The sequence below is a fragment of the Ischnura elegans genome, chromosome 4 (genome assembly GCF_921293095.1).
Source record: "Ischnura elegans chromosome 4, ioIscEleg1.1, whole genome shotgun sequence".
In the NCBI taxonomy this organism is placed as follows: domain Eukaryota; kingdom Metazoa; phylum Arthropoda; class Insecta; order Odonata; family Coenagrionidae; genus Ischnura; species Ischnura elegans.
The window spans coordinates 40,469,787-40,490,537 of NC_060249.1; the positions used below are offsets into that span (position 1 = coordinate 40,469,787).

The window sequence follows — 20,751 nt, forward strand, 5'->3', positions numbered from 1 at the left end:
AATTGTTAGCCATTTTCTGAATCAATTTATTTTATATCTCAATGAGGAAGTGATGTATATTTTAAAATTGGGAATTAGAGGTTTTTTTTTTCTTTTAAGCTCTGAAAATTAATCATGAAACCAGAAGCTGTTGTGAACTTTCTTTGAAATGCTGAATGTGAAATGTAGGCAAAACTTTTGATATCATTCTGCTATTCCTGATGATTTGTTTTGTCTATTTATAGGGTGTCATAAGATTTATCGTATGTGTTGATTGATAGATCAATTCTGATGGATTTAAGTGGCTGTTTCTTTTTAAGACTTGCTTGCAGGTGAAAGTTTTCTTTGCATTTTATAAGTTTTCTCTGTGGTATTTATTAAAAATGTACTAGTTACCCTATACTGTTGCACATCAGAGATTAATAGCAAATTTTTAGGTGCCTAGTTATCATTTACATACATATATATACATCATATTGGGTACAGGTGGTTGGAAGGGAAGAAGGCACTTCTCATTGATGTGGGGGTGAGGGAAACAAGCAAAGGGTCATTGCTTTTAGATATTAACTTCTATGTATCCAGGGGGGCTCATGGTTTACAAAGAGGTAGTCATTGGTGATTTCCCTCATCACTCAATTTAAGATATCAATTGCTAAAGGATGAGAGTGGCCAAACATACTTAACAGCCAGTAAGGTTCAACAACACGCCTGTTCTATCTCACTCAACAGCCAGCAATGATGATTCATAAATACTTTGGTTGAAGAGGCTCTGTTATCTTATCAAAAGTCTTGTCTTCTCTTTCACTTTTTCAATGGAGTTACGAATAATATGACTGTGTGTCAAAATACTTCATCATAAATGTATATTTCTCCCTAAATTGCTACTAATTTTTAAAATTATTATTTTCATTGTGTTATGTAATCATGTGCAATTTCTCCTGGTTTTGGTCCTTTAAATTTTCTATAAATTAGTGAAAAAGTTGTAAGAAAATGTTGGAATTGGGTAATAGGTGAGATAGGTGTGGCATGCATGCCCAAATATAGAGCAATTGTTCCTGCATGCATAGCTGGTAGGGCACTGAAGGCAATCAGTGGGGTAGGCATGTGAGTCAAGCAGGTTTACTCTCATCCAGGGACCTGGAGCAGCAGTGGAGCGGAGCGAATTTTCATTGTTGCTCCGGGGTGCTCCGCTCCGCTCCGGCCGGAGCGGAGCGGAGCAGGTCGGAGCAATGTCGGAGCGGAGCGCTCGGGTGGAGCGGGATTTCGGAGCTCCCTGGAGCGGAGCGAATTGCTATAATGCTGCTCCGCTCCGGTATTACTTTTATGTGGACTTTGTTCCATAAATTCTATTGCCACCTGGAAGAGCGTATTTTCCAGATAGAATTACCCATTATTAATCGTATTTGAATATAATGCAGGGTTACCCACACGTGATGGCACAGCGAGATTTAATAGCATATTCCCATCATGACGTTTTTATTTAGAATGCATCATTTTATAAAAAAATATCGGTTTCTTAGTATAATGATACCGTTGTAAAAGTGGACTAGTATTCATCAATATGTCCATAGCCAAATCAACCATTATAACGAAAATTTAATTGGAAATCAAAATTAAATGATGCACTACTTTCCGCTGTTTCAAATAAAAAAGCATACGTTTAAACATAGGTACTTAACACCTTTCAACACGTGACATAATATCTTTACAGCAATTACGCCAGCTGCGATTTTTACCTTTCAAGTACGTGTATAATGTAGATTTTTTCCTGCTCGTAACTATAATTCACAATGATTATCATTTATGCGGGTTTTAATGGCACTGGAGTCACATAAAAAACTAATAAAATATTTCAATTTTGTGAACATGATTTTTTATACTTGATTATTACATGTTTTTGGTTTTACTATTCTTTGCTATCAATGAAATTCAGAGATGATACATAGAATATTTGACAATTCTGCCATGTACCTACATGGACATTACAGCATGTTGGTCAATATTGAGTTTTTTATAACTGTATTCATTATGTTATAGGCAATACATGCTGCGTAACACCCAAATAACACTTCGTTTAACCACTCGATGGCTGTAATCGCTAAAGGAACTTTATGAAATCATCCTACCACCTTCGAAAATTTTAGTTAAAATGATGTTTTTTATAAATTAAAATTACAAAACTCTAAAAATCAGATAATTATTGAATACCAAACAAGTCATTACATCGAATTAACATTATTGAGTTTAGCATATCTTTTGATAAATTATAGCGTTGTGATGAGAGCACAAATTTCACGCCTGAAAAGAGGCGCTCGACGCTGACCTGAGTCGTTGGAATGGAATTTACCACACATGCAAGCTTATATAGTTCTTCATTTTTTAATTTTTCCTTCTCCCACAAATGTAAAATATTTTGATCCTTTTTTTCTCGGGGCAATTTCATGTATTCTTCCAACATACTTCTAATATCAACTGGATGCTCTCCTGATGATGACTGGTTTCTCCTACGACGACATTCCGCACGTTTCAATAGAATTTCCAAGTCATCTAACTCGTCATCCGACGGTACCTCGTTTTCACTCGTTGATTGAGCTGACGGGGTTCCCTGGAGTAACCTCACTCGGTCGTACAACTTTATTAGGTGTTCTTTGCCTCGTTTTACATCGCTATGTGATAACAATATGTTATATCGGCGATCAAGACATAAAGCTGCTACAAACCCATCACATTCTAGCAACCTAGCTTCTCGAACATTCATACTATCAACCAATCTTTTGGCTACATCAATTTCCATCTTAGATGTTTCTAATTTACACAGCATCCAAATGCTCCAACAATCTCCAGGTGTGAGGTTCTGTGCCTGTAATTTCAGTGTCCCAAATTTTGCCGGCTCCAGTGCTTTGTGTAAATCGTTTACGTATTTCCATTCCGTGGACGTGAGATTATATTCTGTGTCGAATTTCTTTGTTGTTTGAGAAATAATATTGCATAGTTCTTTACACTCTAAAATTCTTTCGAGCATCAAGTGTGTCGAGCTCCATCTTGTCGGGCAATCTAAAACAGGCTTACGTAATTTCTTTTCTTTTATTAATATCATCATTCCTTGAGTTCTAAGACGCCTGGAAAGCTTTCTTACTTTATCCAGGATGCTCATGACTTCTTGAGTTTTCATTGAGTCTTTTACAGCAAGTTGAAGCGTGTGTGCAACGCACCTCATGCGACACATTATCGACTCTTCCTCGAGTTTAAAAATGTCACCTCCTGAAGATAGTCCCTCTTGAAGATCATCCACAGCAATTACCGCGTCTTCTAAATCTTCATCTTCGTCCATGTTGTCCATTTCGTCAATTTGGTCCTCAATTTCCTCTGCAGATGGTGGGGAAGCAACCTTAACGCACTCTCTTAAGAGGGTCACCATGCGTGCCATATTACTGGCATTATCAGTGGTCAGGCAGTGGATCTGTTTTGACTCTATTCCATACGAAGACAAGATGTCGCATATTTCATCCATAAGATTTTCTCCATTTTGTGTTTTGGAAATTTCCCTTACAGCAAGGGTACGTAGTGAAATATTTCCATTTTGGATGAATTGTATATTCACTCCAATCAATGACCGGTCTAATCTTGTTGCTGTATCCACTTTTAGGTTTACTAATATCCCGTGCACTTCTTGCCGTATTTTATTAGTTATTTCCGTAGCTTTTTTGATTATACTCTCTTGAACGCTAGGTATGGTCAATGCTTTGGCATCTTTTCCCATGGCACAAAGAAGAGGGTCAATAATCTTCCGCAGACCGGAATCATTAATGATGGAAAATGGTCTTCCATTCACCGTCACCAGTTCCACACAGGCGTCGAAAATAGTAGTGGAATTGATGTCTACAACAAAGTTAGTCTTCTTATCCCCTCTTTTCTTTTGTCCATATTGAGAACTATGCTGAGAAGAGCCGCATGCCTCAACAGCGTTTTTTAGGTTGGCAAACTTTTTCGATGCCACCAACGTAGCCTCCAGAGGGTGGTGTCTTTTTAGATGTCTTTCCAAATTGTATCCTGATTTACCCTGCAGATTAATAAGTATTCCTTTTATCAGTATGAAGGGTCAGATTTTAAATTTTAATGTATTATTAGAAATTTAAAAATATATCTATAAATACTCATATACACTCTTACAACCCTTAGTAAAAAAGCGATCAATAAGCCACTTTTTTAAATACGCACATTTATATAGAGCACCTGACAAGGAGAAAATTGAAAACATTACGAAATTCATGGAGAGCAGAAATTATAAACTAAAAGATAGCAAAAGATTTACTTACAGAGATCCTTTCCTGCTTACATCCAGGTATGCCACACAAGGATTTATTCGTCGATTCGTCAAATACAAAATATCTACTTGCTGGATTCATAACTGATCTTGTAGGGTATAAAGAGATATTATATATCCTTGTTTTTTTTGTGAATGTTTTTCACACTTATTCGCAAGAAAAAGAGCGTATTCCGAATATATGCACTCGCGAATCCAAACTTTATTTTATTGTGATCCTCTCTGTTGAGTAAAAAATCAACAACTGATGGTTACCAAGGCTGTTTCGTGCATTCATTTTTAAGATATTTTCATGAAAAAAGTCGTTTGCAATTATGATATTATGCTATTAATTTTTCCATAGTTATAAATATCAATTTTACTTCATTTACAATGTAAAGATTATAATTAAAATTAATTAAAGATTAATTACAAATGTATCACAAAGGTATTAGAAATTTATATTTCGCTTGTATATTGCCTTTTTATTACAATTGAATTGCAAATCATTTGTATACAAGAAGTTTGAATAGAACTGCTATGCAATTGTATTAGAAAAATCGGTACGGTTTGTAAATGTACAAAAGATATGCCATTTGTATACAAATGCTTGTGTTGTCTGGGATAGAAATACTACATTTCGAGATAGGTGTTATCGCAGACATCAGTTTAACAGACAGACACTGCTCAGAAGAACATCTAATTACAAAAAAATGTTATTCGAAAAATGTATGGGCTTTGGTTAAAATGTATATTAATTTCAAATCCAAGTGTATATTTTAATATTCCATTAAAATGCTCTTTCAACCCAACGAATGGGCCACATCCGTATCCTTAATATTTTAAACGTACCTTATGGCATCGTCTAAAATATATCCCACAATTTTGGAAATTTTAGCCTACAGCAATTTTTTTTAATATCGTCCCGAAATAGAATTTTATAATGCGATAATAAAATTAATGAATGACTAAACTGTCGGCACAAAGCCTGTTAAATTATATAACAACATACATAGCGAATATCGACATTTGTGTAGTATTAAGCCTTAAGATTATCGCTGTCATTATTATGATTGAAAAATATCTAACGTATGGTGTTTGAATACAACACATATTGGACTTCCCAATTTGAAAAGAATTTTTACATACAGAAAAGTAAAGAAAACTGTGTAATTCCGCATAAATATTTAATTTACGACATAGGTTTCAACGTGGCACGTCACCGTCTGGTACAGATGCACAGAAGACAGAGAATAAACAGCCGCACACAATTATTTTTTTAATTTTTACTTTTCATTATGTCAAGAAGGTTCCATTAAGTCACGCCCGAAACAAATACTTTTGTTACATAATACTAATTATGAATTGAAATGTATTGGTATTAAGTAATACCGCAGATCGCCTGGACTGTGGATTAATAACTCAATATAAAAATTGCCGCAGGTTATAACCGATGCATTCCACAGCCGCAGAAGCGAGCATTCGTCAATTTCCTGCCAAGAAGCGGAGCATTGACGTTTGTGTTCTGCTCCGCTATGCTCCGGCTCCATTGTCGGAGCGGAGTAGTTCAGTTCCTGCTGGAGTGGAGTTCTCGCAAGAAATGCTCCGCTCCGGAGTGGAGCACCTAAGTCCCATTGTCGTCGCTCCGCTCCGGAGCGGAGCAGTAGGAATTGAACTGCTCCGCTCCGACAATGGAGCCGGAGCATAGCGGAGCGGAGGAGCGCTCCAGGTCCCTGCTCTCATCACATAAACTGTGGCATTCAATAGCCAAAGGTTTGCCACCCCTGGATTAAGGACTTCTGGTGGTGAGTCTAAATTGGGTTGTGGATAAAATTTAATATCAGCAATTCACAAAAAGAAGCATATCAAGCTGCAGGGGAGTGACTTTTTTCATAATATGAAATACCTTTAAAAACAGAATAAGAAATGAAGGTATTTCCAGATTTTCCTCTGGAAAGCGTTAAATAGAAAATATTTTGAATTATGCATTGTGCAAATGGCTATCGAATCCTCTGCTAGTATTATGTTTTGAAGGATGCTGAAGGCTTTCCCTTTCATGGCTGATGGAATTGAAAATGACTTATTGGTTTGGTATTCCTTCTTACACCACTCATTACCACTTGATCTGCATCTCAGATAATGGTTCTTGGAAGTGAAACTGCTGTGAGGACTATGAAAACTTGGCCCATCGCTCGTAAGCTTTTTCTTTGGAAATTTTCTTGAAGACTTAATCATCTGACTACAAAGTCCATGTGTAGAAGGGCCTGCGTCTAGAACAAAGTTAAGGTGTAGGTGAACTGACACCTTTTATTATTGTCAAAGGATTTCCTGCGTTGATTATTATCGAGGACCATTGATGAGTCAGTCCAAAGCATATGACCTCTTTTTTAATTAATGTAGTGCACAAATCTCCATTCCTAACAGTATGCAAGAATACCAAGAGTTTCACTTCTTTTGGAAGTTATTCAAACTGAGTGATGCTGTAGTGTACCTCCTCCCCATTGATGTTTGCAAATAATAAGTTGGTGGTAATGTAGCAATTCAGATTTAATAAAAACCAGGTCCTTAGCTTGGACAGGTATGCTCTTGCTCTCAAAAATTTTCCTCTCATTTCTCACCATCCAAGGCAAGTGGCATCCAAGAGAAATATCACTGTAATGCCATAACTGCTGACTTAATTGTGAGAAGCTTCCCTACTAGTTTGTATTTTTTTTTAGATATTGGAGATAATTGTTAACTTTGGAGGCTACCAAAGTCAGTTTCATACAAAGGGTATGCCAACCTTGGTGGCAGCAGGGGTAATTCCTTGCCTGCCAAACCGGAGGTTGCGGATTTGAGTCACCCCTGGGTTTCTAGGGCACGGGTGGTCTTTAATTTTCTTCATCTATTGGTTTTGAATTGTCCTACATTAAATTGCTCGCAATGTGGGGCACCTTCAAGTATTATAGAAATTATATTAATATTACATAGTAAATTAAAATTTTCTGTCAATTTTCCTCAAATACATTAATTTTATTTCATAACCAGTTGCAATACATTTTGTATCATTTACAGGTGTAAAATTAAAATAATAAAAAAAACAGGTGTACATTTAAAATAATAAAAATGTATTGAAACAAAAAAATTTATTGTAACTTTTAATTTACTAATTATAATAATAACTAAACTGTGAACAAATTTCCTTCAGTTGATTTTGTATGATGATTATGTATTTTTTTTATTACATTCCATGCTTCCTTTCTCCACTTTTCCTTGTATGCATCTGCTATCTCTTCACAGGCAATTTGAAAGCAAAGAACGTCAGTTTCGTGGGCAGCTTTCAAACTTGGGCACAGTCCTCCCAGTTCTTCAAGCTCATCTCCTACTCTGCTCTGCATTCTCATCTGCAGCTAACAAATATGAGTTCTTGGATTTGTCTCATGCAATGATTGACCGTCTTATTGCCATATCGCACTTGGGTCATACAGCTAGGTTAGTATATGCTTGAAGATTTTTACCTTGAAAAACTATGTCTACAACTTGAAGCTCACATGTTCTAATAGTTATAATGTTGTTGTTTGGTGAAATAGGCAATTACTGTCGATGAATTAATTTTATCAAAATTATTTCTATCAATATCATATCATTACTGAATCATCTTCTGTCTCTTACAATTAGTGTTGTTGTATTTGAAGGTTAGTTATCTGCGCTACAATTTTTAAAAATTCACCTTTGTTTGATTTTTACTGTGCCAAATTTCAAATTTCAATAGTAGATGGGATTGTGTTTGGCCTCTTGTTGGGCATGTTTCTAGCTAACTAATAAATCAAAAGCCATTACATATGCTTACATATTTGTTTGTTATGTAAAATGACTTAAATGTATAGTCCCAAATGACAAAACTTGAAGATTTCTATCTTGAAAAACTATGTCTACAATTTGAAGCTCACATTTTCTAATATAGTGGAACCTCGATCTATCGTTTTTCAGGGGGATGCACGAAAAAAAAAACGATGAATGCGGGAATGTTTGGCTTGGTTGCCTATGTCCCAGGAAACGGACCATTTTTGTGTGTGTAATTATGATAATCGTGAAAGGATTCAAACAAGATTTTAGATAATTAAAGGAATACAATTACTTTATCGAGACACTTAAGTCATAATGTTGATTCGACTAATATTTCTTTCAAATATCCTAATGGAACACGCCACCTCACTAAAAAATGTTTGCTCTCTACTCTGCATTTACGCTGCTATTATGGATTTCTGTCTAATTTAAAAATTCTTATCCATCGAACGCCATTTCCAGTACTTGTATTCACGAGAGCAATGTGCATGTTATGCCTAAAACAACCTCTTTCGCAGGCGCAGTGATTGGTTGTGAGATGGATCATAAAGGCCAAATATAGTATATTATTTGAAATGTTCCTGTCTAATAAATATATTTTTAATATAATTGATGTAGTGTGTAAAGTGTGAACAGTGTTGTGCTATTTGTCAGCGGCATGCCCACCTGATCCTCTGCTTCATCTCACTTCTTGTTTTGACCAGGTAGTTCGCTCTACCCCCACCCCTACCATAAATTGCTAGCAGACAACCCGAGGTGTTCTGCAATATTCACGCGGCTCTAGCCTGGATTCTTTTCTTCATCTTCAATTATTTTCAGTCCATCTTTTAAAGTTCTCACTTGTTTCTTTGGAAGGGCCACGGTCCGAAGACGGATGAAAATAAAACTTGTAAAAATGAAACCTGACTTTATTAAAACCACACGCAAAACACTCGCTAGTTTGAAGTCAACCCACCCCGGAAAGTACGGAACCACTAGTACGAGGTGAAGTTCGGAACTGATGCTATCGCTTACAGCATACACAGAACATACTGCAGAGGGCGAAACATGACTGTATGACTGCGCCATGAAATTTTTTGTCTTAAAGATAAGGCAACTTACCCATTCGTTTATAATTAGCGTAGCGTCAGATGAGTACACCCATGTCTTGTATAGCGCAAGGGATGCGTTCCTTGGGGTATTTGCGCTATACGAATTTGCGTTATACGAGAGCGTTTTAACATTGGGAAGATAGGGATGCGTTCCTGGTAGCATAGGTCTTGGGTATTGAATTTCCTCTAAAACATATATATTCCCATAAATAGCCTTAGAAAACATTATTTATATAATTTTTTGTAATTTAAAACATCTTTAAAGATAGTATGCACGCATTTGAAGACTTTTATTCACGTTAAAAAAAATTCTTACATGCTTTTGAAATTCCCTCCTGTCGTGCGGGTGGGCTAACATCTGCTATCTCAGGGGTTCATAATGCATTGCCGGCAGTGGACGATTTTTCAAACCAGTCTAAAAACAACTATTGTGTCACCCAAGCCCTTTTGTCGCTCATCGAAGTGACAGGCAAACGCTACTTTGAATGCCATTTCATAGCTAGCGGAGTTTATGAATGATAAATCATTTTAATTTGAAGTCCTCCGAGTCATTAGCGGCTACGTGAAACAATCTTTAAATGTCTTGAAGCCTTCCCAGGTTTTCCTTCCCTGAAAATGAATGAACGAGAATGCATTCTTTTCCAAAAGAATATCATCTCGTCAACACTAAAAACTAGTTGAGGGGGAAAGGAGCCACTTTCAATCACAGCTTGGAGTTCACCAGAAAATGTTGGGGTGACTGCGCTATCAACACTTGCAGATTCACCTGATATCGCCGCACTGAAAATACCTGCTTGCCGTTTAAATTCTGGAACCAACCGGAGCTTTCACTAAATGTCTCGGAGCGATTACCACTCTCGTCTTTTTGTACTGATTCACTATGAACTTTCCGTATGTGTAGACCGCTTGGTTAAAGTTGGTGCGGCTGAGGTCACTGTTGTTTTAACTTCGTCTATATTCAGAATAAGGCTTCGTGCGTTTAAACTTCTGTGCAATATCGCTTTGACATTCTCCATTTTCAAAGCAATTGACCTATATCAATTTCTCTTCTAGGTTTATGGTTTTTCTTGATAAATTCTTGATTTTTCTACCCGCATTCCAATTTTTTTGCCATTTTCTCTTGGTTTTTACTCTGCATGGCTCTATCGAAATCACCTTCTACTGCTGAACTGTGTTCTTGAGACGCAGAGGGCCTACAACTGCGGGGAGGGAACGAAGCTATTGTGTTTGAGACTCTATAGGGAACGCTCTCATATGTTGGCGCTCTTCATGTGCAACTCGGCCACCGCTTCATTTCTCCCCAGTGAATACCGATGACCTTGAAGGCTTTAGCGTAGACCCTCTACCTGGAAGTCAATCGCCCGATAACCTATGACGGCAAAAATTACGTCTCAACCAGTATTGCTTAAAAAAAAACTCATTCCCACTAGCCCCACGCTTAATTAATGATCTAAATTAACTCATTCTGTTAAGGAGATGAGATAAATTACTTCGGTAGGCCGGCTATCTCGACCCAATGACGAGTAATCCTTTTGGCCATTGCACAGCAATGGATTTCGATTAATATATAAACAAAAAAGAAGATTTGAGGCAAGCAATAATATTTGTATGCGTAAAATGATAGAAATTTCATGTGTACTTAGCGCAAGTTTACGTTTTATCACGAGAGCGTTTAAGATTTTTGATTAGGCTACGCTGCGTTGCAATGATTCCCCGAGGAACGAATTTGCGCTATATCGAAATTGCGCTACACGAGACATGGGTGTAGATGAATTTGGATTGTTTGTAGGGAGAAACAAAATATCCTGAGAAGATATCTCTTCGTCAGTAACTCTGACAAGTGAGACTTATAGTATAACTCGTAATTTGGTAACTGGTAATAACCTAATACCCTGTTTTCGGAAAAAAATGCCGCTTTAACTGCCGAGAAGCTCAGCTACGAGGACATTGAGTTTAGCCAGTAATCACCATCATATTTTTCCAACTATTTCCTGGCTTAAATTGCTTAAAAAACGTTAGAAATATGTCGTGTTTGGTCTCATTCTTTTTTGAATAACGTGCAAATTACTAAAATTTCAATCTAATAAAAGTATAATAGCAATTGCTGAAATCCAATGTTACTCACCTTTTGGGCTAATAGGTGATTCATGCAGTAGTTGACCTCCAGAAACTGGGAACTTTGAAGCGGGTAAGCTGTAAAAAGTCAGCGGGCGAGAAAGGGGGAGGCAAGAAAAAAGGTTTCTTTTGTTCTCGTGTGACTTGATATTTTCTTTCGAAGCTAAGGTCTTCGTAATACGATCCATGTGCGAGCTGGAATCTTTTTTTTGATTTTGGAGAAAAGGAAAGCTTAGAGGGGGGGAGGCGAGTGCTGAATAGCGGGGGATAGCGGATGTTGGGAAATGCGCTAATTTTATTTTCCCACGGTACATACTCAGCTACTCCCTATGGTAGTTCAATCTCCTGGAGAAGATTCAAACTATGTGTCTGTCGTTATTAGCCACAAATAACACATTGTAAACACTTTGTCGCATTTTCGTCAAACGATGGATGCGGGAAAATTATATGACGGGACCATGATCTTCAAACGATCAATGCGGGAAAACGATACTTCAGGGAACGATATTTTTTAGATAGAGAACCACAATGAAATAATTATTTCCTCATTTGTAAGCCTTATCTGTAGTCCTCTCTTTGTCATCAGTAACTCTAATTTTTTCTTCAATGATTTCCTTGTAGGCCTACACAGTCCAGTCAGGTCCGAACTAATTTTCGGGCTGAGTTTGGGCAAGCTTTAGAACCATGGATTGGAAGCAAAGGTGTGGCTCAAGATGCAGGCGGTGTAGTTCCAGGAACCGACAGAGTATATGAATCCACTGCAGGCGGTGGAGTTGTCGTGCTAGGATCTGGAATTGGTGGTCCTGCACATCTTGTTCACCATCCTTCTCACCCTCATGCCCATCATGGTACTGCTGGTGCGGCACCATCTGCTGGTGGCCCTGGAGCTCAGTCTGCCTATTTCCACCCACCGTCACGAAGGCAGCAGAGTGCATTGCGAGCCAAAGCCTTAGAGGGGGAAGGGCCATTCTCTAACCATTGCCGTAGCTTTGATGCTCAGATAAAGGTACTGGAGAAATGATAATGTTCAAGATTTTTAGGTCTCAGGAAAAGTTGAAATGACACAATAAACTTCATGTAACTCAAGTTATTTAAATGCATAATTACTTATAATGTTCTCTATGAGAGTAAAAGTATTGTATCATAGAAATAATTATATCAGTGATAATAAGGTTCTTAACACATTCAATGCGGGCCCGATTTTCATTAAAGTCGTCAAAATGGCCGTTAAAATAAGAAAGAGAAATAGAGGGAGGATTCCACGCCATAACTTCTGTTCAAATACTGCTTTTTACAAATGGTGCACGCGGTTTGAAAGAGGGAAGCTTGCTGAAGGCCATAAACATGGTCAGAAGACTCAGAAGTGGTCACGTACGGAGGTGGAGAAAGGGCTCCTGGCCCGACCAGCATAGCACGTCAATTGACCTGCTCCGTATCTCGGCTTGGACAAGACCACGTAAATTGAAGTGCTCCGCACTGAATGTGTTAAAATACTTATCATTTGTGATTTCGTCAAAATAAATATACCTTTATCATGATTTTTTTTAGATAACAGTTGTTATTTAGTTGAAGATAGAATTGGTATCATCTAATATAAAACATTTTCACTTCTAGGAGTGGAATTTATAATGCCCCTTATATCACCTTCCTATATGGAATCATGTCTGAAAATGGTACAATTTTTCATCTTATTGCCAGAGAAAGTCCAATTATTTTGAATTTCTAATGTTATGATTATTTAGGGAAAGGAAGAATGAAATTTCATGCATTGCAAAAGACTTAGAAAATAATGGAGAATTTAATGGAAAAAAAATACTTATATCCCTTGTTGTGTAGATGAAATAGTATTAGCCTGCTTTAGTGTGTATGTGCACATATGATTGATACATTTATAATGCATCTGATACATCAGCTATTCCAGTCATACGTTTATCTCTTACCCTCACTCCAGAGTACCTTCCCCTGAACTTTCCACATAATGCCAATTGCTGATGTGATTGAGTGAATTATGCATAAGGCATTGAATCAGAGGAGTTATAATATTAGAGTTATGAAACATATGCTCTGGTAATTACCTTCTTGCTGTATCGGAAACTTTGTTCACTGCTGACTTAGGTGTTAAATTGACAAACTTTTCATCATTGTCCTTCTCGTGTAAGACGAGAATAATGCCATTTGGTATCATTTGCTGTGAATGTATTAGTTAATTATTACTTAAATAAGTAGGTTATTTCGATTAACATTGTGTACACTGTGAGCCAAACCTAAGGCATCATAATTATTCCATTGTAAACTTGAGTAAATAGCTGTGTATTTTAATGGTTAGAACAATTATTTGGCAGTGGAGAAATGATCATAATGTGGGCAGGGCGAGGCCATTGCATAGCAGGCAGGTTTATCTAAACCTTTTCCTAGTGTACCATCATGGTGTAGCTGTTTCAAGTGACAGAGTTTATGCTTATAATATAAGATGACTATCGATTACGATTTTTTATGCAATGGATACCTAATTTTGGTCTCCTCTGACTCCAGGACCTGAGTCAGCAGTTGTCAAATCTGAAAGCTCAGATGCAAGACCTTCACAGGGACATAGTTCTTCACCAGCAGCAACAGCAGAGGGCATCTTCTTCAGCCGGGGCCTCCATGTCATCCCCCCCACCACCATCCACCCCACCTACCCCTCCTCCGGCTGCACCTCCCCCTCCACCAGCATCGGCAGCTGCCCTTTCCTCCTCGCCTCCCACTGCTGCACAGGCACAAATGCAGCAGCAGGTTCAGATAGAGCAGATGGCTCGAGTGGAGAGGGTGTCGAGAGAGTGCGCCTCTTTGGAGGAGCAGTTGGAGAGGCACCAGGTGGAGCTGGAAAGGTTGAAGAGTGTGTTTGATGCCATTTGGGAGGAGCAGCTGTGCCGCATCCATGTCGAGCAGGATATTTTCCAGTCGCAGGTAATTGTAACTTTTCATATTTCTTGTGACTTACCGTATTTTATGGTGTACAACATGCAATAGTATGTAAGATGCTCAACCTTTTGAACGAATACATCAAGTAAAAGAAATTAAAGCCAACTGGCCTCTTTTAACTATCAACATGGTATGAGGATAAATGTTTCCTGGGTTAACGGTTTGTTGATTCATTTTGAAGGATGACAGTTTCGGGTGCATTCCAGCTCCTGTCTTTGGGTCCTAACCTGCCTTCCAGCGAGTATCCCAAATGGAAGGAACAACACATAGTGGAAATACAACTGCTAACAATAGCCAACAATTATACATTCCATGTTGAATGACATATAGAATTGGGTTGTGCTAATGGAAGCCTAGAGGACCAGAAGACAGTAGCTGGAATATGCTGGAAACTGTCATCCACCAAAATGAATCGACATGTTCCACAAAATGAATCGAAAGCCTTAACCCAGAAAACATTTAATCTCTATGCAAGCCTCCATACCAACCAACAGGACTTCTTAAATGAATTTGCTGGATTAAGAGAAAGTGTAAATGCACTTTATTTGAGAAAAAATTCAGATTAATTGCTGAAAAATGTCAAGACATGGAGAATTAAGGAGTGACAGTTTGGATTTTAGTTACTGATAAGTTTTCAATTTATAATCATGAACAGAAAACAAAAACTTGGAATAAAAATGAACTTATATTATAGGCGTAGAAGTACAGCAGACTCCCGATTATCCGACTGTGGATTGCCTGTGTTGCAGATTAGCTATCCATGATTTTCATTCTCCTTAGATATTTCCTGCAATCTTTATTATAAATGAAATCCAATGCAAAAGTGCTAGGATTAATGCATTTCAATGCAAGGCTTTACCGGGCCTATTATTTGCATCAGAATTCGCATCATAAAAGGGAATAATTTTATTCCCTCCTGACAAGGGATGCTTCAAGTTTACTGGGAAATCTGCTCTAGCATTGCAGAAGACGATGAGCGGTGGAAAAACACATGATTCATTTTAGAAGATTCTTCTCATTCACTCATAATTTAAGAGAAATTTTATCTATAATTTCTAAATGTATTTTTCATATCGCAAATGCACAATTATTGCTGCGCCTTTGCATGCTTTTATAATAGTCTGAGAGAACCAGAAATTTTTTTGGACTCAGACATATTTATGCCGCAAACAGTCAATGTCAAGAGAAGGGAGATAGAAGAAGTGAAGACAGTGGGGTAGTGGAAGCAGAGATAGCGTGAGTCACAGCCAGGCACTTGTCTGCGTAGGCAGTTTGATGGAGTATATGGAACAGTGGGAATACGAGTATAATCATGTAATTGCCACTACAAATATCGTATTCAGGTGAAGAAAGCTCTCAATGAGTCCGGGAAGTAGTCTTAAATAACGGACTATGTGCATTAATAAAAATATATTGTTCCATTTACCTAAATTATGAATATTATGAGACATTAAATTGAAAGTTTGGATTACCCATGTTTTTTCATTATTCATGCCACCTCACCCCATCTTTAGCCCGGATAACTGGAAGTTAGCTGTAGTAAGTTGTTGCTTAGATGGTACCTCAAACCTCCATAAATAATCCTGTTAGTCATTTTCACATCCAAGATCACTTAGAGGGCTCCAACCAGCAGTTGAATGAAGCAAATGCTGTGTATCCAGCAGGGAATTGCTGGCTGTCACTCTTTTATCTCCCGTATCTGTTGTCATTTTAGTTCAGTATTTTGAGTCTAAGATATTTATTGGGATTCTAGTTTTGTCCACCCAGAGCTATTGTAGTTTTTCATGCCAACTTGAATGGACCGGAATATATGGGAATGGAATCCCTCTTCTTGACTTCCATTGACACAACCCAATTCTCCATGTCATTCAACATAGAATGTATAGGGTGTTCAGTGAACAGGAATACTGGGAGAATTGGATTCATGAATTCTTTCTCCGGCCAGGAATTTCAAAATGTTATATTTAAAGTTCATTTCACATAAAATTTTGTGAGTTCAATACCCATTTTCTAGCAAAATTTAAGTAAATTTATGCTTGTTAATATACAAGTTTTTATCTTTTTAGCTATTTAAATTATGACAAATGCTTCAAGGTTCCAAGTGAGACATTCATAAATGAAGTACAAAATTTTTATTACTGAGTGTAAGACGTTAAATTTTGAACGTCAAATAGTACATGAATGTAACATAATTTAGAAGTATTGAAGTAATTTTGAGTGTTTTAAATTTTTTATCTATCGCAGTAATCACGTAAGATTAACCTGAAATTAAGTAAAATTTCCCTGGAAAAACTGCAATTATGTATGAATTTTTCTTCTTTGATTGGTTGATGTGTAATGGCTGGCTATTGTTGTCTGTTGTATTGCCTCCTTAAGTTGTTCGTTCAATTGGTAGTACTTGCTGGAAGTGATTATTTAATCATTCCATGAATATTATGTGGAGTGAGGTCTACTGAATTCATTAATTCCATAATTAAAAATACCTAAGGATGTAAAGCTCAGTTAGAGAACTGAAAATGTATCTGTTATAAAATAAATACATAGTTTCCTTTAAAATTCTGTCTGATGTCTATGTTTACAGTCACTATTATTCTTGTCCAAACAGATGAATGATATCATAGCCTTAAGGACTGAGGTGAAGCACCTGAGCTTAATAGCCCATCAGCTGGAGCCTTTTGTGAAGGGCGTCCCTGTTCCTGTTGCACCTGTCACAGTAATGGAAAGGCACCCTGCTCAAGGGCCATCCCATCCTGCAGGCTCTACCTCTGTGCCTATGGCCCAAGGTCAACCCTCAGATGGGCTTACCTCTGCTACTGTAGGGCAATTGGATCCCCATATTCAATCTCTTTTGGAGCACATTGGTTTGCTCCAGTTACAGGATGCTCATCAGATGGCTGCGTGAGTAATAGTTTAGCAATTCCTTTTCAATGAATTTTAATTTAATTTATTATTTTTCATACCTCTATTAAAAACTGAATATGTTTAAAAAGATGTTGTGTTTACATTTTTCCTTTTTTTATCTCAGATATGAAAGCTATAGTGCTTATAATTATAGAACTCTTTAAGTTTTAACTAGTATCAGCACAAAAAACATGGTGTATCTAGTATGATGGAAACTTTTTAATTCATACCTTGAAATTTTAGTTTTTAAAGAGAAAATGGATAAATAATGAAATGATCTTCTTTTGAAACACTTAAATTTCTATTGGAAATTGTTGTTTAGTAATCCTCACAACTTTGCCTTTTAAATATTTCACTTCCATTTCCTTTGGAATTCATCCAAATAAGACCCATTGAGGTTCACTTTTCCAGTTACAGAGCTGAGGCATCTGCAGGAGTCAGTGGGCAAAAAATGGATTGTCGTGTGCACCAACCTCAGCAGCAAGTATCATCACCTGTGGAAGAAAATGTACTTTACATGAAAGGTGCGTAGAAAGATTATATTATCATGATATTGATTTTTGCTGTCCCTAAGACTTTTAATTGATTTTTGTTCAATTTTTTGGCGAAATAAGGATATGATTGCTGAATTGTATTTTGCTTTTCTTATAAATACTCAATGATCATCTACAGTTTTCATAAGTATTAATATTGACCAGTATTGTTAAAATGAATACCTATGCTAATTCGGGGTTAACTTTAATAACTGGAGATTAAAAGATAATGATATCAGTTGCTTAAAGCAGGAATTACTTCTTGGTGTACCACCTATGTACTGAGATTTCCAGCGTATTTTTACTCTCCATTAATCTTTTCTTGTGCTCATGTTTTGTTTTGTGGTCCTCTTCTATGGTTTTTGATTTAATAATGGTGTTATATCAAGCTCACATATGCTGTTTTTATCTTGCCATTAAGTGTCTAAAGAATGGAAATTATTTGAAATCATTGTTTCTCCTTTAAGGTATTGGAATTTTCATCTGGTCAATATCATTTTTAGTGTGGAATTGAGTGTTGTTAGAATTATAATGAAAGTATGTGTATTTTAATTGTTTTAAAAGTACAGAATAATTTTCTTCTGAGATGAATGCATGACCATAATATGTTACAAATATAGTCTGTAAACATTAATTTGAAATTGTTCTCCATATTTTCATAAAATTCAGTGAACCCATCATTGCTAAGTTCATATTCCATCCAATCAAAAGGTAAAGAGCTTGCCTCAAGGACTGATGGTGTTGTGAGAATGAGGAGCCGTGAGAAGGTGACTCGTGATACTGGGCAGGGTGCATCGAGTGGTGGTGGTGGGGGGGTGAGTGGGGCCCAGGGGGGTGAATCCCATCTCCCCTCGTCCAAGTCAATGGAGGCTAGCATGCCAGGGATCCCCATAGCGGTGGGTGGAGTAGGTGGCTCTGGGAGCTCAAGTGGTGCTGGTGTTGTGGTTGTCTATCGGAAAGTACCTGATGGCCCACCGGCCCTGCCACCGGATCGAGAAATGAAGCGAGGTGGTGTGATCAGCCAGCTTATTGAGAAGGCAAGTATTCCCCATGAACTCATTGAATCTGATAGTATTTATAGAAGCAAGCTGAGTTGTGTGATTTTGTATGCAAAGTTCAAGGTTAAGTTGGTATTCTTAGGATGCAAGCTATTGAAAGTACAAAATACTTCGTACATGCTGTGTTAATGGCTGCAGTGAAATTCACAATATTTTCTATTGGGAAAAACCTCAGTAAATGGGCATGGGAAGCAAGGAAACTGGGTAGCATAGTGGTCTTTGCAGTGGCCCTAAAAAGCCAAAGATAGATTGTTCTATTCCCGGTCAATCGCGGTTATTCGCCATGAAGAAAGATAAAATTCATTTTATTGATTGTGAGTGATGCCACTTTTCTAGTCCTTTCTAGTATAAATTATATATATAGCTTATAATATATTGCTTGGGATCAACAACACTAACTCTTTTGTTCTAGAGACAGAGTATGGTGAGATGATGGGGTAAACCAATACATGCCATTATTAAGCAGATGCTTCATCTTGTTGTTATATTTTCTCAAAAGAATCTTGCGCATGTCATAAACAAAAATCTTGCGTAAGTCATTTCCATATGCCCTCCTTTTATATGAGGCAATTTCAGAAATTCTAGACCCCCTCCTGGTCTTTGCTGTGGCCCTAAAAAGCCAATGATTCATTGTTATATTCCCGGTCCAGGGGAATATTTTCCTATGACAATAATTGTGAAGCTGTTGGAAGGTTGTGGAGGAGAAAAGAGTGGCTTTTATCATTGCATCATTGGATACTTCTAGTTTGCAGACTATAGGTATCTTCTTTCCCTCCTGATGTTTTTGATAGGTAAGTTTCTCAGTTTTTATTGCTACAGTAAAACTTCGATTTTACACATTTTGATTTTACATCAAGTCTTGTTTTTACGCGGCGACACTCAAGTCCAGCCGGAAAGCATAGGGAATTGCAATGGCGAAACTTCGATTTTATGTCTTTTTTTTGATTCTACGCAATTTTTCGATTTTGCGCAGCATAACCCCAGCCCCAAGGAGGCCGCTAATTTTGATTTTACGCAGTTGTATTTTGACTTCACACAGAGCAAACTCAGTACTGAAGATATTTCTGTCCTCAAATTCATCTACTTATCATGTAGTTTCTCAAAGAATAATGCATGTCTACAGTAGGGTTCAATAGACTGAATCAAAACATAGGTATCACATTACAATAAGCATTGAACAAAGCTAGACAGATCGCAGCAATGGAGCTTACCATTTGCAAACCATGTTGCTCCAAATTATGTTCCCACGTAATTACTTCATATGTTCCATATGGTAATTGCACATGATTACGTAGTCGGAGCCCCAAGGTCATCGGAGCCTCGAAGCCTAGCGATAGTTCATTCACCGTCCGCTAGATGGTAATGATGCTGTCCGCTAGATAGTAGCTTTCGAGGCAATCAAAGGTCAACTTTCGTCCTTTGCCGGGAGTGCGTAGGAAATGATGCAGCTATATATCGTGCACATTTTCAGCTTTGGAAATTCCTGACAGGAGTAAAACGAAGTTATGTTCATCATTCATCTTAATGAGTGTCAAAAATTAATACAGGAACGGGTGACATGACGTTGTGCTGTTGAGCGTGAAACTAAAAACATCGCGAATCTAATTATTCATACCCCCTCTGCGGCCTCTCAGTAATTTTTCAGCCACCTTTAAGCACTTGAATATCGCTTTTGGTTCAAATTTAATGCAGAAGGTTACCAAAACCACAAAGATACGGTAAACGCTGTCTATGCGTAACTACTTTTGATTAAGAAAGACGATTGCCGGAGATGTGAACATAATCACAGGAGGTCCATAAAATCAGTAATAGCACTTGCTGCTCTTTCTTTTTTTACTCTCCTTAGAGTAGAGACCTACCATTAGATGACTATTCTACATCGAAGATGCAGCCGCGATGCGATAGATTTTTGCCGCAAATCGGATGAGAAAACTTTAGTTTAGTGCCTGCAAAGTTTGGTATTTTAATTGCCTTGTATTATTTTT

General features: G+C 37.5%; 1 protein-coding gene across 5 annotated transcripts in view; it reads left to right on the top strand.

Moving 5' to 3' along the window:
• LOC124157322 overlaps positions 1–20,751 on the top strand; it is a 71,995-nt gene that overhangs the window by 35,297 nt on the left and 15,947 nt on the right. For 3 of the 5 annotated variants that reach the window (XM_046531952.1, XM_046531953.1, XM_046531956.1), the window contains 6 exons: positions 7,562–7,753; positions 11,935–12,319; positions 13,846–14,259; positions 16,880–17,172; positions 17,587–17,699; positions 18,378–18,745. In XM_046531952.1, the coding sequence (XP_046387908.1) occupies positions 7,562–7,753; positions 11,935–12,319; positions 13,846–14,259; positions 16,880–17,172; positions 17,587–17,699; positions 18,378–18,745 (1,765 nt within the window). The remainder of the gene's footprint in view (positions 1–7,561; positions 7,754–11,934; positions 12,320–13,845; positions 14,260–16,879; positions 17,173–17,586; positions 17,700–18,377; positions 18,746–20,751) is intronic. The other 2 variants (XM_046531955.1, XM_046531954.1) reach the window with 2 other exon arrangements.